At 47.2% G+C, this 14,279-nt stretch overlaps 2 protein-coding genes across 3 annotated transcripts in view; one reads left to right on the top strand and one right to left on the bottom strand.

Moving 5' to 3' along the window:
• The window catches only part of PRKCZ (protein kinase C zeta), a 43,363-nt gene extending 33,963 nt beyond the window's left edge, over nt 1–9,400 (top strand). Inside the window, exons 16-20 of one of the 2 annotated variants that reach the window (XM_068158208.1) lie at nt 158–237; nt 778–867; nt 5,778–5,893; nt 6,581–6,662; nt 6,932–9,400. In XM_068158208.1, the coding sequence (XP_068014309.1) occupies nt 158–237; nt 778–867; nt 5,778–5,893; nt 6,581–6,662; nt 6,932–7,021 (458 nt within the window). In that variant the 3' untranslated portion in view covers nt 7,022–9,400. Of the gene's footprint in view, nt 1–157; nt 238–777; nt 868–5,777; nt 5,894–6,580 lie in introns of both variants that reach the window. The other variant, XM_068158209.1, reaches the window with a different exon arrangement.
• Nucleotides 9,387–13,918, bottom strand: FAAP20 (FA core complex associated protein 20). Its single transcript, XM_068158219.1, has 4 exons — nt 13,679–13,918; nt 11,801–11,948; nt 10,525–11,144; nt 9,387–10,308 (listed from the first exon to the last, which is right to left on the bottom strand). Exons 1-4 carry the CDS (start codon nt 13,780–13,782, stop codon nt 10,236–10,238), a joined length of 945 nt encoding a protein of 314 aa, XP_068014320.1. The 5' UTR covers nt 13,783–13,918; the 3' UTR covers nt 9,387–10,235.
• Between the last annotated feature and the right edge of the window lie 361 nt (nt 13,919–14,279).

Here is a 14,279-nt window from a genome sequence, read left to right as displayed (position 1 = left end):
AATGTAATTGCCTTATTATTGCTGCACTCTCCTTATCATCCCATTTGCCAGTGGTAACATACTTCCATCATACAGTGTCTGTATTGAGATCATGGCCAGTGTCATGAAACCAGAACCAATATTGCTGATTTTAAACCTGTTTCTACACCTCTGACAGTTATTCTGGAGAAGCCAATCCGGATTCCAAGGTTTCTTTCTGTCAAGGCTTCCCATGTGTTAAAAGGATTTTTAAACAAGGTAAGTAACAGTTCCTTATTTTTAGCATCTAAGATCTGGAAGTCAGAGCTTCCTGTTGAAAGCAGTACAGTTAAGAAGTTAATCTGCTTACTGTTAACAAAATCTATAAAACCTTGGTATCTTGTACATTAAAACCCCCACCCCTCAGCTCCTAATGTGCTGAGGGAATTCCATAGCACAGAGTTGGCCTAAAAGCCTGCACCTAGGTTGTAGGTTTGTTAGTAAAATCTTTTCTGTGATGCTTGTTGCTCATTTCACTAAGCTGATGGAAAGCCATGGAACCATTATCCTTTGTCATGGAGAAGAGAAGGCTGTGGCTTAGACATGCCTAAATCAATCATTATTATTTTAACTTTGAGAAGTGGTGAAATCCAATTTTAAAATGAGATCTCAAACAAATGCTGATTGAGAGCCACAGTCCCATGGGAGCCATGATGTGCTTGTCTTGGCAGCAGGGAGTGCTGGAGTCATGGAAGTGGGCTTTGAGAGAGGTGGACTGCAGGTGGCTCAGTGTGTGACAGGAGTTTGTGTTTCCTACAGGACCCCAAAGAAAGGCTTGGCTGTCAGCCACAGACAGGATTCTCTGACATCAAGTCTCACACGTTTTTCCGCAGCATAGACTGGGACCTGGTAAGAACGCTTCCTCCTCTCTCTCTGTGCTCAACAGATCCTTTAGGTTCATTAACTGTGTGCCTGTGGAGCAGCCCCATCAAACCTGGTGCAATGGGTCGGGGCAGACCCCCTGCCCACCACATGCTGAAATGATGACTCAGATTGCAAAACTGATGGAAAGCTTAAGTAGAGAACAGTGAGTCTGTACAGAGAAGCTGGAAACAGTGACAAGAGAACCCCCCAAAACAGACCCAGAAAGATCCCATCCCCACCTGAGGGTGCACCCAAGACCCCCAGGGCTCCTCCTTTCCCTCTCTCCATTGCTAGGCTAGTTTCAGCTGGCCAGATCTGAGACTGCCCATCCCCCTGTGGCCACTGGGCTGGACTTCTGGACACAGGAAACACCCCAGTAGCAGAGGGCACCCAGCCCAAACTCCAACACCTGGTGAGAAGCAGACCTGTACATGCAGAAGCATTTGTGCCTTCTCCAGGTGATGGAGGAAAGAGCTTTTACTTTCGTGAGCATAATGGAAACAAGCTTTGTTTCCTGACCCAAAGCCTGGCTTGCTTCCAGTCTCCCAAGAATGGTTACAACTTTGTGGGTATCATGTTTAAAATGAGATGCTGAGTTTTTAAACCCAAAGGGAAGCGTTGGTGGCACCCTTTAGCCCTCAGCTTCTATTCGTAGGTTCTGCCAACCCACGAGCTGGGTTCTGCTGCTGTAGAATGTACCCAGCATACATGCAGGGTGCCAGGGTGCCTGCAGTTGTAGTGTGGAGGGCTGCACAGATTGGCAGTGGCAGAATTCAGGGCCTTACTGTTCTAGGGGGGTATTTCTTATAGTCCTGTCAGTAAATGTTTCAAGCTCCACTGAAGGAGGAAGGGTGGAATAGCAGAGGCAGCCTGTTCCAGCCCTTCGTTTCTCTGGTTGATTAGAAACCTTTCTGCCTTGGCAAGGTTGGTGAGTAATCCTGAGACAGCCAGCAGAGAGGTAAGGTGTCATGAAACCATTCCAGATCTGCCTGTGGGAGAGGAGGGGCTTCAGATTAGTGAAGCATTTGTAATCCACTGGCAGTTACAAAGACTGAATCTAAAAGTTACATAATTATTTTAAGTCAGGATTACTCAGGTAGGTAACAGGGTTTAGTGTCATGAGTAGGTGTGAGTAGGATCAGGACCTTTTTAAGGATGTGGTTGGAAAGCAGTGTGGTTACTTTAAATGACTTTTCATGAGGGTGTCTAGAGACAGGAGAAGAGGGCATGGTTTGAGGTGAGGGAGAGCAGGGTTGGACTGGAGCTTAAGGAGCTCTTCAGTATGAGGGTGGTGAGGCTCTGGAATGGGTTGCTTGGGGGAGCTGTGGATGCCTCCTCCCTGGGGGTGTTCAAGTTGGATGAGGCCTTGAGCAGCTGAGTCAGGTTGAGAGGTGTCCATGCTTGTGGCAGGGAGGTTGGGGTAGATGATCTCTGAGGTTCCTTCCCACCTAAGCCATTCTGTGATTGATGGTTGTGTCAGATGGTTGTGTTGTTGGTTTGTGGTGTGATTAGGATAGTGCTGCTCAGGAGGATCTAAAATGTCTGATGCATTTTAAGCTAAGTTCCTGTTAAGGGTGTTGGGAAATGTATTCAAGAGAAAATGAACAAATCCTTTGCATGCTTTGTCAGTTATTAGGATGTCCTTTGAAATGCAGGCAATGAGTAGAAAAGATTTTCACTTAGAAGCTTTTCCAAGTCCTTTCAAGTTGAAGCACAAGGAACCAAGAGTCTAATGTTGACTAAAAACTGTGGAGTTAATTGGAGGAGGAAATAATGGTGAAGTGAACATTATAGCAGAAACATTTTTGTCCTGGTGTTAGTCATCTGAGTTGTGTGGCACAGCCAAGAACACTTTTGATTACTCACTGTATAGGGTGGCTGAGCAGCATGCAGGGAAGTACCAAGACAGCCTTTTTCTTTAATTTGACTTTATTTTTCCCCCCGAGTTCATAAAGCTTATTCTTGTCCTGGTGCCTGGTTTTATGCTATTTATTCATTATATGCAGGGAAAAAACCCTATGAAGCTGAGCACAGGAGCAGTGAGGAGCTGTACCAACATATTTTTCCACTGATTTTCTCAAGTGAAGGCTGCAGGTTCACCCTATGGTTTCTTTAGGAGTGCTTTTATGCTTTGCTGAGTGTAAGATAAAAGAGGCAGTCTGATGTTTAACAGCCAGTTGAATGCCTCGCTGTTGAAATGTTAATGCACAGCTAGGACTGACTCACAATGACAATCTCACCACCCTGCTGCCGTTTTTAACTATTCAGTTTGCTGTTTCTTTCTTGCTGCCGTTCTTGTTTGGGAGGATTTAACGTTGTCCTCCTCACAACTTTGACTTCATGGTGCCTGCTAGACCTGATAACTGAAGGGATGTTGATGGATGGGGATTCACTTCCCAGCGAGTTCCTAATTTCCTCTCATCTCCACCTGTACTGATCCCACTCTTGCCTTAACCCTGGACTGCAGCAGTTTGCTGACTGATCTCCTTTCTGCTCTTTGTGCCAAGCACAAGGAGATGATGCCCTCCCTGGCCCTAAACCCGGGTTTCCTACCCATGTTGGCCATGAAAGTAATCATTTGGGTAACTGCTCCTCATTTGCATTGTGCTCACCTCTTCCAGGTTAGATTATGGAGATTGTAGCTGGGTTTGTTTTTTCTTTCTTTAAACTGAAAATGATCTTTAAGATGGGAATGTTGGCATCTCTGCTACTACAGGTTGGGCAGAGTTTTGCCTCCAAGGTTTTGGAGCTATTGTTAATTTAATTGTGGCTCTAAAAAAAGAGAAGTCTCTGCAAGCTGTGTGTCTTGGGTAGACTTCACTGAATGTCTTTCACAACTGTTAAATCATACAAATGGGACAATCTTGCCTCTGATAGTACTGCCTTAGGTAATGATAGGAAAATGAGCTGGCTCTGTCCTCTGCAGAAAGGAATGAAATTGCTCTATCTTCTTGTCAGCAGCTTTCTTATGTCTGCAGTGAAAACTCACAGCTTTGCTGCCTCACTCTGTCCTGGAAATGCTTTCACACAAGGTCCAAATGTGTTCAGCCTGAAGCAGAAACCATTTCTTGAAAGGAAGCAGGACTACAAGCTGGATCTACAGGGGGAAAAAAGGCTAAATACGGAGGAGGGAGTACAGGGGCTCAGCTTTTCCTGACACTTCTCCAGGAAAATCCCTGTCACCTCCCTGTAGATTAAAGGGCTGGGTTCCTTGAAGAGTATTCTTTCTCCTTAGGCACATATCCTACATAACAGCATGCTGGGACAGATTAATCACTCTGGTTTGTGGCAACATAGCTAGACACTTTGAAAGGAGAAAGCATAATGGAAGCTTTATTGAAACAGTGTGGCATCTGAATTGCAAATAGGTACAGTGCCTCTCTCAGCTCAGGAGGCAGATTATCAAATGATCTGGATGGGGAACTTGTTAGCTGTCAGTGATAGCAGATGACCCTCATGTTACTGAACTCCCTGTAGTCTGAACAGACTATTCTGTGTCACTCGTGGAGCTCTGGTCTTACTGAGACCAAAGAAGGCTAAATGTGTCAATACATGAGATTTCCCACTGCAGGAATGTTGTCACTGTCCCTAAAGCAAAGTCAATACTGGAAGTTGGTGAGACATGTCCACATGGGAAGGCTTCACCCCAGGCTGTGTTGGAAACAAAAAGGAGAGGGAATGAAGGTGTGTATCCATAGGAGATGTGTTCTGTACTGGTGGGGTCCTTCAGTGTGTCAGACTTTTGGCTCAGAAGTTGCTGGTAGATTGCTGGAAGCAGTGGAGAAAGTGAATGGAAACCTAAACAGGGGTGAATTGCCTGAGCCTCAGAAGGCAAACCTAGCTGCAGCATGGCTGGTGAGCTGCTGTAGCTTTAATTGGCAGGAGAGAAAGCAGGAAGAGTGCAGTCTGTGGCTCCTGTTTGTTTAGAGGGGATCCCACCTTGCTGGCAGCTTCACAGTGGTTAACAGGTTGGTCTCTGCTTTTGCAGGAGCAGATAGTAAACAACGTGTTGAAAGATTTCTCTGATGTTTCTCTAGAGGAATGATGACCTCCAGTGGCCAGCAAGGCTCCCCCGAGCTGTATGGACCACGTAGGGCCTGGCAGATCAGAGTAATGCTCAGGCTGATGCCTGTCTCTGGCAAAGCCAATACCAGAAGCTTCACAAGGAAGTAAAAATGGTTCCAAATGCTCCTAGCCTGCAGTGTTTCTCCTGCAGATGACTGACTATCCCTGATGAGGGGGATAAATGAGTTCCCAGTTCCTGTGGCAGGAGATGGCTGATGAGCACTGCTTGCTGTTAATGCTTGCTTTACCCCTGTGGCTAGCCATTGATTGGGAGGGAAATATTGCTGAGGTTTTTGTTCTGTGCTGGAGCTGACATGAACAAATAAGCCTGGTTGTTGGGATTTGACCTAATCCAAGAGGCTGCCTTTATAGGAGGCAAGTTTAGAGCTTATAAAAGGGAGAAATGGGTTATTGGGAAAGCATCTGGGCCTGAATGGAAAGCTTCTGGAGGCTGCTCTTTGTAAGAGCTGTTGAGCCTGATGCATATAGTGACAGCATTTCTTAATATGGGAGGTAAGAGACTTGGGAAACAGCTTTTTTTGTGATCATAAAGGTCAAAGATTATCAGAAATGAATACAGTTTTAGGGATGAGTTCTGAAAATACAGCAGTAGGGTAAGCAGGATGAACAAACACTATCTAGTGTCACAATCTGCCAGGCCAAGCCCTACTGTCTGCTTGTGTTTAACCTGCTTGTATCCCCCAGCAGTACTGAACTCGCCTGGAGTGACTCCTCTGTGCAGGTACTCCAGAGCCCAGCTGTGCTGGTGTCCTGTGGGCATTTTGTAAACATTCAGTGTTTTCATTTTCCCCATTCTGTTTTGTTCTCAGCTGGAAAAGAAGCAAGCCAGCCCTCCCTTTCAGCCTCAGATCACAGACGACTATGGCTTGGATAACTTCGATACACAGTTCACCAGTGAACCTGTGCAGCTGACCCCAGATGATGAGTATGTCTTGCCTTTTTCCCCCAAGCCATTGAGCTTGGTAATTCCTTGGAAATGACCAAGAGGCTCTGTACTTGGCTTAAAGTAAACTTGAAATTCTTTGCTACGTATCCTTCATAACTTCCTGTGCTCCCTGTGGGTCAGAGGCTGCCTGGTATGCCCCTGAAGGGCCAGAAAGCAGCCCTGATGTGCTGTGGAGCACTTGCCTGGCACTGAAAGAAGAGATGGAAGTTGGACTCCTGATCAGGGCAGCTTGCAGCTCTGTGCTAAGGAGAACTAACTGAAGCACAGCTCCCTGGCCCCAAATACACTTGAGCTAGCAGGAAAACCTTACAGGAAGCTATGATTTAAATGTGCTATGGAAAAATCTTGCAGGAAGACAGAGTTTGCTTTAACAAAAGAACCTGAAGGCTGTAATTGCTGTGCACAAAGGAAGAAGTTCCTTCAGTACAAGGTAGCACAGAAGACGACAGGGTGTAGTTTTGGGTAGGTAGATGAGAGACTTGGCTTGCCCAGACTCATTAAGAATAATAGTAGAGAGTTGTGAGGGTTTATTGAAGTCTGAACATTCAGAAGTGGAAGTGAGCAGCCATTTCTGCAAGGTGTTCTGTTGTTGTGGGGAGAAAAGGCACAGCAGGCAAGGCAGCTGCAGTTGGCTGCACTAAGTCCCTGCTTTTCCTTGTTTTTCAGGGACATCATCAAGCGAATAGATCAGTCAGAGTTCGAAGGATTTGAGTACATCAATCCATTGTTGCTGTCAACAGAAGAAACGGTATGAAGGAGTGACATCTTCCTTGGGGACAGTGTGAATGACCTTTAAATTTATCCTTACCTACAGTATATGCATGCCAGGCTGGGGACTGTAAGATTTTGGATGGAGACCAATGATTAAAAAAACAAACAAATTGCTGCTGAAAATCAAAGAAGAGGCTAAGGATTGTGGTGGGTGTCTTCTGCCACTTGGTGATTCTTAACTTCTGGGCACTGACACAGCTGGCTTCATTAATGAAGGATTTTGCATTTTGTGCCTGTTTCATGAAGGATTCAAATTGCCCATTGCATCCCCTGCAAAAGGAGAGCCTGCAGACCTCTGGAGCTCCCCACTCCTTCGACAGACATTTGATGCAGTGAGCTACCCACGGGAGAGTGTTTCAGTGTAACACCCTGAGGAATAAAATGTCTTGCGGTGGTGGTGAAGCTTATTTTTGATGCCTTTTTTCACGAGTGGTACCTGTCTAAACGTCTCAGATGTATTTAAGAGGAGTTGTGTTTTATTAGCAATCAAAGCATAGATTTGGGTACAGGATTTAAGTGCCTAAATGGAGAAACTGCGTTGAAGAATTTATTGCATATTTGGAACGCTCCTAAAGCTGGTAAGTTCTGCTTGTTAATATTAAGTAACCATTTACCCATGAAACATCCAGTTCCCAGCTGCAGCCTACTGTTCATTTGCATCTTGATAGACTTTGAAATGCAGAGTGACTCAGCAATATTAATTCTGGACTGGAATTTACAGGATGGGTTTCAGAAGCTCTTAACACTCCAAATTTACCAAAATGTGTAGATTGAAGAAGAAAAACAAACCCAACCAAGCAACCTAAATTTGCACACCAAGGATTTCTGAGGATACTGAAGCAGTGCCTACACCTACAGTGATGTTGTGTTGTAATTAGTTTTTTGAGAAGTATTTTTATCAACAGTGCAAATATTCAGAACTAGAGCAAAAGCATAACCAAGCAGAGCCTTAAAGTTTAAATAGTCAGTCTAGAATAACCATCCTAGCAGCTCCACTGTCCTGATAAAGCACACCTCCTACTTCTGATAAACTGTCTGCTTACAGTTGCTCAGTCTGTACTACCAATTCTACAGAAGAGAATGGGATGTTTGGGTGACATGGTTTCCACCCAAGTAGTAAATCTTGTAGTGGAGGAAAAATGGATACCTAAGAAATTGGCTAAAGCAAAAGGTAATGACCAAATCCCTTCTCGTGGAAGCTGGGATGGGAGGGTGCTAGGGGCAGGCAAAGGGTAGAGTACAGCAAAAAGGTCAACTTTCAGCTTGGACAAGCTCACCTTGCTACATTAGAGGATTAGTAAGTGCACATTGCTCTCTGCAATGTCAGCTGCTGTCGAGATCTCCCTGCCTGGCAGAGGCAGTGTTTCTTCGTGCTAGATCTTGGGTTAACTACATCATGTAGGCTGTAGAGATACTGGGGGGAAATTACATAGCAAAGAGGGAAAAAAAGAGAAACCCTGTGCCATGCCATCTCACCTGATTTGGTGTAACTGCAGGAGAAATTGCAACACTTTGACTTTCTTTACATTAACATATGGTTTTCTCAGGGTACAGCATTGCATTAGGTGCTGAACATCTTTCGGATTCACATCCAAGTCATGAGGTGCTAGGACCAGACTGCCAAAACATTGTTTAAAACCTTCAAGTAATCACTGATTAACAATCCACATTTTGTATCCCCTCCTTAGCCACAATTAGGCAGAGCTGTGGTGGTTCAGTTGTTTTAGTCCCATGCAGGTTTATGTTGTGGGTTTCTCTGTTGGACTGTAGCTTTTCATACGGAGCAAAATGTGTTTTAATCAGCACTCAATAATTTAACCAGTGAGAAGTACTTGCCTCAAATGCCTGGACTTTAGATACTTCATTATCTGCTAAAAGAAACCTTTCTCTTTTAAATGTAATCTGCCATTGGTTTTTTAATAGCTCCTTTCCCCCCCTTCTCCCTGGCCAATGCTTTATTTACCCAGAATAATTTTTTCACCCCCCCTGGTACTAAAAGTAATCAATTAGTTATCAGAGTGAGTGCAGGCAGCTCATGAATGGAAACATGACAGATGAAGCTGTCCTTTGACAGGCCAGGGCATAGGACTTGAAAATGGACATAGAAGAAATAAGGGTTGGGGCTTTTTTTTTTTCCCCCCCTTTAACCTTTTTTTTTCTAGGTCTCAGAACCCTTGGGGAGGGGAGGGGAGGGAAGGAAGAGCAGCAAGCCACATCTGCTGAACAAACATTGTGAAGACTACTTGATTTCATTTCCAAACCTTACAGGCATTTCCAATGTTGCTGTGTTGCCAAATAGTTTGCTGGATACCAGTTGGGTTGCTCATGTGCAAGTGTTTGAATAATGTTCTGTTCATGATGAAGGGGAAATTTTTTTTATATAAAAGTACTTGTTTTATAAATAAAAGGTAAAAAAAAAATGAAGGATGTAATTAAATGTGTGGTTTGGAACAAACAACAACAAAAGCAAATCCTAATATATTCCAAATGGATCTGGTAATGATATATAGTTGTCTCATTTGAAATAGTACATGCAAATTCTAGCTAATTTAATGATTGTAAAGCAGTAAATATGTTCTTGTAGTTTTGTATAATTAATTAGTTGGGATCTTTGCTGACCAGTTTTAATTGTGCAGAAGATGGTATACTAATCCATAACAGCTGAGATCATTTATATTCTTGCACATCTATTAAAGACTTTAATGAAAAAGTTAAGAGACTGTTATTTTTTATCAGAAGCTTGAGCTCAGGCCAGCTGGCACCGTTGGAAGAGCCCCCACTGTCAATGAGATGCCCAGGATGCCTCTGGTTGGGTGCTGCTGCATTCTGTGTTTATTCTTAGCTCTGGCTCACACCTGAGCTGTGTGCTTCTGAGGTTCAGGGCAGGGGTTGTTCAAACCCATTGGTGCACTGAAGTTTTCTAACCTGAGCTTCCCTCCTCTTCCCTGTGTGTGAGGGCAGTTGTGATCAGACCAGCTGAACCAAGTCCAAGCATGCTGCTTGTCTAGCCCTGTGACAAGGAACTAATTGGAGCAGTCAGGCTCTGCCTGGTGTCCTGCAGGAGGGAGCCAGCCTGGTCAGTAAACAATTCACTGTACCTGGGGGGAAAGGAACAGTCTCTCCAGTTCATTCCAGCCCTTCCCTGTGCTGCTAATGTCATCTACTCCTGGAAAAGGCTGCTTCTCTCAGGCTTACACCACGTTTACCTGCTCCTCTGAGGAAGGTACTGCAAGAGCAGATGAGTTTCTGAAAATCTTCTAGCCAAAAGCAGCTCTCAGGTGTTCAGACTAAACAAGCCCTGCAGGGATTTACAGCAGCTTTTCTCCAGCTGTACCAAGTTCCTAGGAGTACCCTGGGGGTTGCTGGGACATCCTATAGCACCATGTTCAGACCCCAACCACAGAGGTGGCACTTGACCTTCTCTTGAGATGTTGGTTAGTGATCCTTAAGCAAGTTTGAGACAAGGATCTTCTTCCTTAACACATTCCTTCTTTTCCTTTGAGAAAGCTTCATCCTTGGCCTTGTTCCTTTGCTCCTCATTTTTCTGGACTTACCACATGACATCATCTGCACTCTCAGACAAGCACCTAGCAAGATGGCCATCGATATCCAGTTGAGACAGCCTGCAAAGACAGAGTGTTCAGTGAGAAACAGTCAGATCCTTTCATTTATACTGTGCTTCACCTTCCCTCTCACTTCCTAAGCACTCTCAGTAGTAGCTTGAGGGGCCAGTTGTTCCTGTGCCAGGTAACAAATAGAAGTTTTTCATTCCTTTGTACCTGGAGAATGCACCCAGACCCATTTTGTATGCAGTGAAGTCACTAAACAGAAAGACTCACGTTCCACTAAATTGCAGCAGGCACATGGGGCAGCTGGCAAGAGCTGAGGGTCCTCCACTCTGATTTTCCATCTCCTTGCAGCTCTCAGTTCCAGGTACGCTCACAGGAGGAGGTTTTTCTGCAGGCACACATCTGGCTTCACCTAAGGAAATTTTCCCTTGATGTGTTTGTATTTGAAGCTCTTTCCTCTCATCATCTTTCCTGATTTCCCTGTTCTGTGCAGTCCCTCTGCAGTGCTGCTGGAAGCTAAACATTTTTGCAGGGCTCTGTGCCAAGGGCAAGTGGTGCTTGGAGCCTGTGTGTGGAGGGGTTTTACATGGCTTAGGACTTGCACCCAGTTCTGAAATCTCTTTTGTGTCTTTGTCCACCATAGTTTTGGCTTGATCTGTAGCAGTTACACAGCCTGCTTTCTCAGCTGGGGAAGGGAAACTTTTCAGTTCATCTGCTTGGCCCCCTCCTTTATGTACAGGGTCAGTCTGGCTCTGGGTCAGCTGCTGGGAGTGAAGGTCCTCGGGGTTTAGACACTTCCCCTCACAAAAGGAGGGGAGTGACACCCACTGGAAGTCTTTTGCTCCAACTGTGAAGACCTCTTGTTTTTGTGGACTCTCTTCCTTGGAACTCTGTGACACACACAAACATCCCCAATGACTTCAAGCACACTTCAATGGATATCTACAACCAAGGCTGAACACACAACAAGTACTGAGAAGGCTGAACTGCACTGCAGAACAGAGTATATTATCCCTATCCAGCTCTGGACCTAGTGAAGCAATCAAGAACTTCCTGGAGTTAGGCAGTGGCATCCCTGAACACATTAGAATTGATCCAATGAGGTACTCTTCAATATGCTCCATAGCCCCTAAGGATGAAAAGAATAACCTGCTGCTGTTCAGGAAAAGAATTCTCCTGTAGGACTGGGGATTGTGTGTTCCCACACTGCCTGCCACAAGAGAATGGCTGTTACTGTGTGATTAACCTCTCTGCTGCAGTTTGCTTTTCCCATTCCCTTAGAGAGATGCTAGCACTTAGGAGCAGTAACTATTCTCACCCAGGTCATCTCTTCCCAGCAGAATGTTCTTTGCCAGGCTGAACAAGCCCCCAGTAACTGTTCTCAGCACTGTGTGGCAGGGAGGGTAAGTCACATCTCAGGACAGAGGCTCCAGAGCTGAAATACAACCTCTCTTTAAAAGCTGTTTCAGATTGTTTTCCCTGTTGCCATCACCACTCAGCCTGCCACTCCTGTAAGTAGCACATAAACCAGGGTACAGCACACTACCTTTCCCAAGAACTCTGGAAAACTGGGCACCACTTTCCAGTTTGTGCAGTGCAGATCTTGCCCCATGTCTTTCATGAGCAAAATCCATGTTTTTTCACACTCATTTAAGTCTTCTTTTTCAAACCAGGAACATCTGTCAGTCACTGACCTGTAAAGACAGAGACAGTCCAAGAGTTAGAGGGTGGGAGGGAAGGAAGAAAATACTTTGCACTGCTGTTTGCCTCTTCATTAACTTGATTTACCCCTGCTCTACAGCTGATGTTTCAAAAAGCTGTGGCTGTCCTGAACTGTGACTTGTTGAAGCAGAAGGTTTAAAACTAAATTCCAGTAGCTGATGTCCAGTAAGTGTAACTGTGTCCAGTAGCATCAACCCCCCTTAGCCCAATTCAACAGTAAGCATGGTGGCCGTTTCCCTGTCATGAACTGCCATGCACAAGGCAGGGATCTTAGAACTAAAAGTGTCACTGCTCCATTTGTACAATATCAACCTCCATTCTTACCCATTCTATCAGTGTGCTAAGCCCAGAATAACATTTGACAACTCTGCCCTGTCACACCACAGAGGCATGTGAAAAGCATTTGTCAGCAGGCACAAGTATGCAAATGCAGAGGTTTAGGTTTAAAAGAGGCAAGATGGCCTGTAGCTGTTGCTGCTCTTATTTGACAACCAAGGGAACCTCCACCTAGCCTACAGCAAGATTCTTCTGGAACAGAGACATCATTTAGCCTCTTAAACCGATTTTTACAGCTTGCCATGACTTAAGGATCACTTTTTGAGAGGGATTCTCTGCTTTCTGCTTGTGACAAATGAGAGGTAAGTATCACCACCCTCACTTCCACGTGGTCCTGCTTTTCACTCAGCTGGCAGCTGAGTCCTGGTGGTCCAGTTACAACAGAGGGCTTCACATCCCCCCTGGGTGGGCAAGGAGGAAAGGAGCCTGGAAAGCTGAAATGTCAGTAGAGAGAAGCCCAATTTACTACTTTGTTACAGGGATAGCAGATTACACATAAAGCAAACAGGAGGTTTAACTGTAAGCATGTACATGTTTTGTAGTAATAATGCTGTATACAACTTCAAGAGAAGGCTGGATGATTAATGTCAGAGTATTTCCAGCATTCCCACTTCTTCCTGGCACATTTTTTGGGTCATTTGTCCAGGAATGATGCCACACTGAGGAGAAACTAGGGACAGGGCTCACAAACCCTCAAGGAGCAGAGATGGGCCTGGTTTTGGAAGGGGCACAAGCCGACAGATGCTTGTTCACCCTAACAGGCTGAAAGGAGAACCAAACCCCCACCCTGCTTTGCTCGAGGGCTGGACAAACCCCCCAGGGATTATTTCTGGGCTCCCGTGAGCCTTGTTTTGAAGGAAGACAACTTCTTTGTCACACGTTAACGTTTCTCCCGGGCTCCGTCTCCGCCGGTGCTGTTCTGTGCCAAACGCAGTGCCCGCTGCGCTGTGTTTTGCGCTCGGCCGCTCCGTTGTTCAGGGGCGCTGCCGGGGGGGGGTTGTCAGCAGCCTGCAACAGCAGCGGCCGCGGAGCGGGGGCCCGCGCGCCGCAGGGGTGTCTGAGCGCCGGCAGCAACCGCGGCCCCGGCTGAGCGGCCCCGGCTGAGCGGCCCCGGCTGAGCGGCCCCGGCTGAGCGGCCCCGGCTGAGCGGCCCCCGGCTGAGCAGCCCGCAGCTGAGCAGCCCGCGCGCGAGGCCGGCCCCGCTTGAGCAGCCCCCGGCTGAGCAGCCCGCGCGCGGGGCCGGCCGCTGCCTTCCGCTGCCCTCCGCCGGGCGCAGGACCCCGCGGTCCTGGGTAAGCAAGGTGGATGAGGCCGCCCAGCTCCCGGCCCCTCCGAGGCAACCCTTCCCCACCCGGCCCGCACTCACTGGCGCCGCAGGGGGGGCTCCCGGCCAGGACTCGGCTCCCGGCTGCAGGCCCCCGGCGCCTTCCTGGGCTTGAGGCGCAGCCTGGCGACTCCTTCCTCAGCCATGGCTGAGGCGCGGCCTGGGCTCCTCCTCCCGCCCGGCCCTGGGCTGCCGACTGGCGGCAGCGCCTCACAGCTCCTCCTCGCCTCGGCGGCGGGCGGGGAGAGTTGCCGGCTCTTCCTCTTCCTCCTCCTCCTCTTCTTCCTCCTCCGCCCTGGCTCGCTGCCCGGGCAGGGCCTCTGGGCGAGCCGGCCCCGGCGCCGCGGGCTGCCGCTCCGCCCCCGGAGCCGCCCTGGTTGGGCAGCGCCGGGGCGGGCAGGGCCGGGGAGGGCAGCGGCTGGCCGCCAGCTGCGGCTCGGAGGGACACAGAATGTTTTTTTTTTTTTTTCTAGAAGGGAAACTTGCTCTTCTCTTGAGGGAAGCCCTGCCGCTTTCTAGAGGAAAAAACGGCCCTTTAAAAAAAAAAAAACACTCTCCTGAGGGAGAAGGCGCCTTTGTCCTGCGGCGAAGCCTGCCCTTTTCTGTCCCCTCAGCTGCGGTCACTGCCACATTGAGCTTGTCG

The sequence above is a fragment of the Melanerpes formicivorus genome, unplaced genomic scaffold, assembly GCF_026170545.1.
Source record: "Melanerpes formicivorus ecotype bairdi unplaced genomic scaffold, bMelFor1.0.p_v2 SCAF_39, whole genome shotgun sequence".
NCBI classification, from domain to species: domain Eukaryota; kingdom Metazoa; phylum Chordata; class Aves; order Piciformes; family Picidae; genus Melanerpes; species Melanerpes formicivorus.
The sequence above is the reverse complement of the archived record's forward strand: the minus strand, read 5'-3'. Positions and strand labels throughout refer to the sequence as shown.

What these genes read in the sequence shown, in the direction of transcription:
- FAAP20 (XM_068158219.1), bottom strand. Translation starts at nt 13,782, where the DNA reads ATGGCTGAGGAAGGAGTCGCCAGGCTGCGCCTCAAGCCCAGGAAGGCG. An exon ending in TTCCAGAGTTCTTGGGAAAG is followed by an intron (nt 11,145 to 11,800) that starts GTAGTGTGCTGT and finishes TGTGTGTCACAG; the next exon opens with AGTTCCAAGGAAGAGAGTCC. An exon ending in CTGCTGCAATTTAGTGGAAC is followed by an intron (nt 10,309 to 10,524) that starts GTGAGTCTTTCT and finishes CTGTCTTTGCAG; the next exon opens with GCTGTCTCAACTGGATATCG.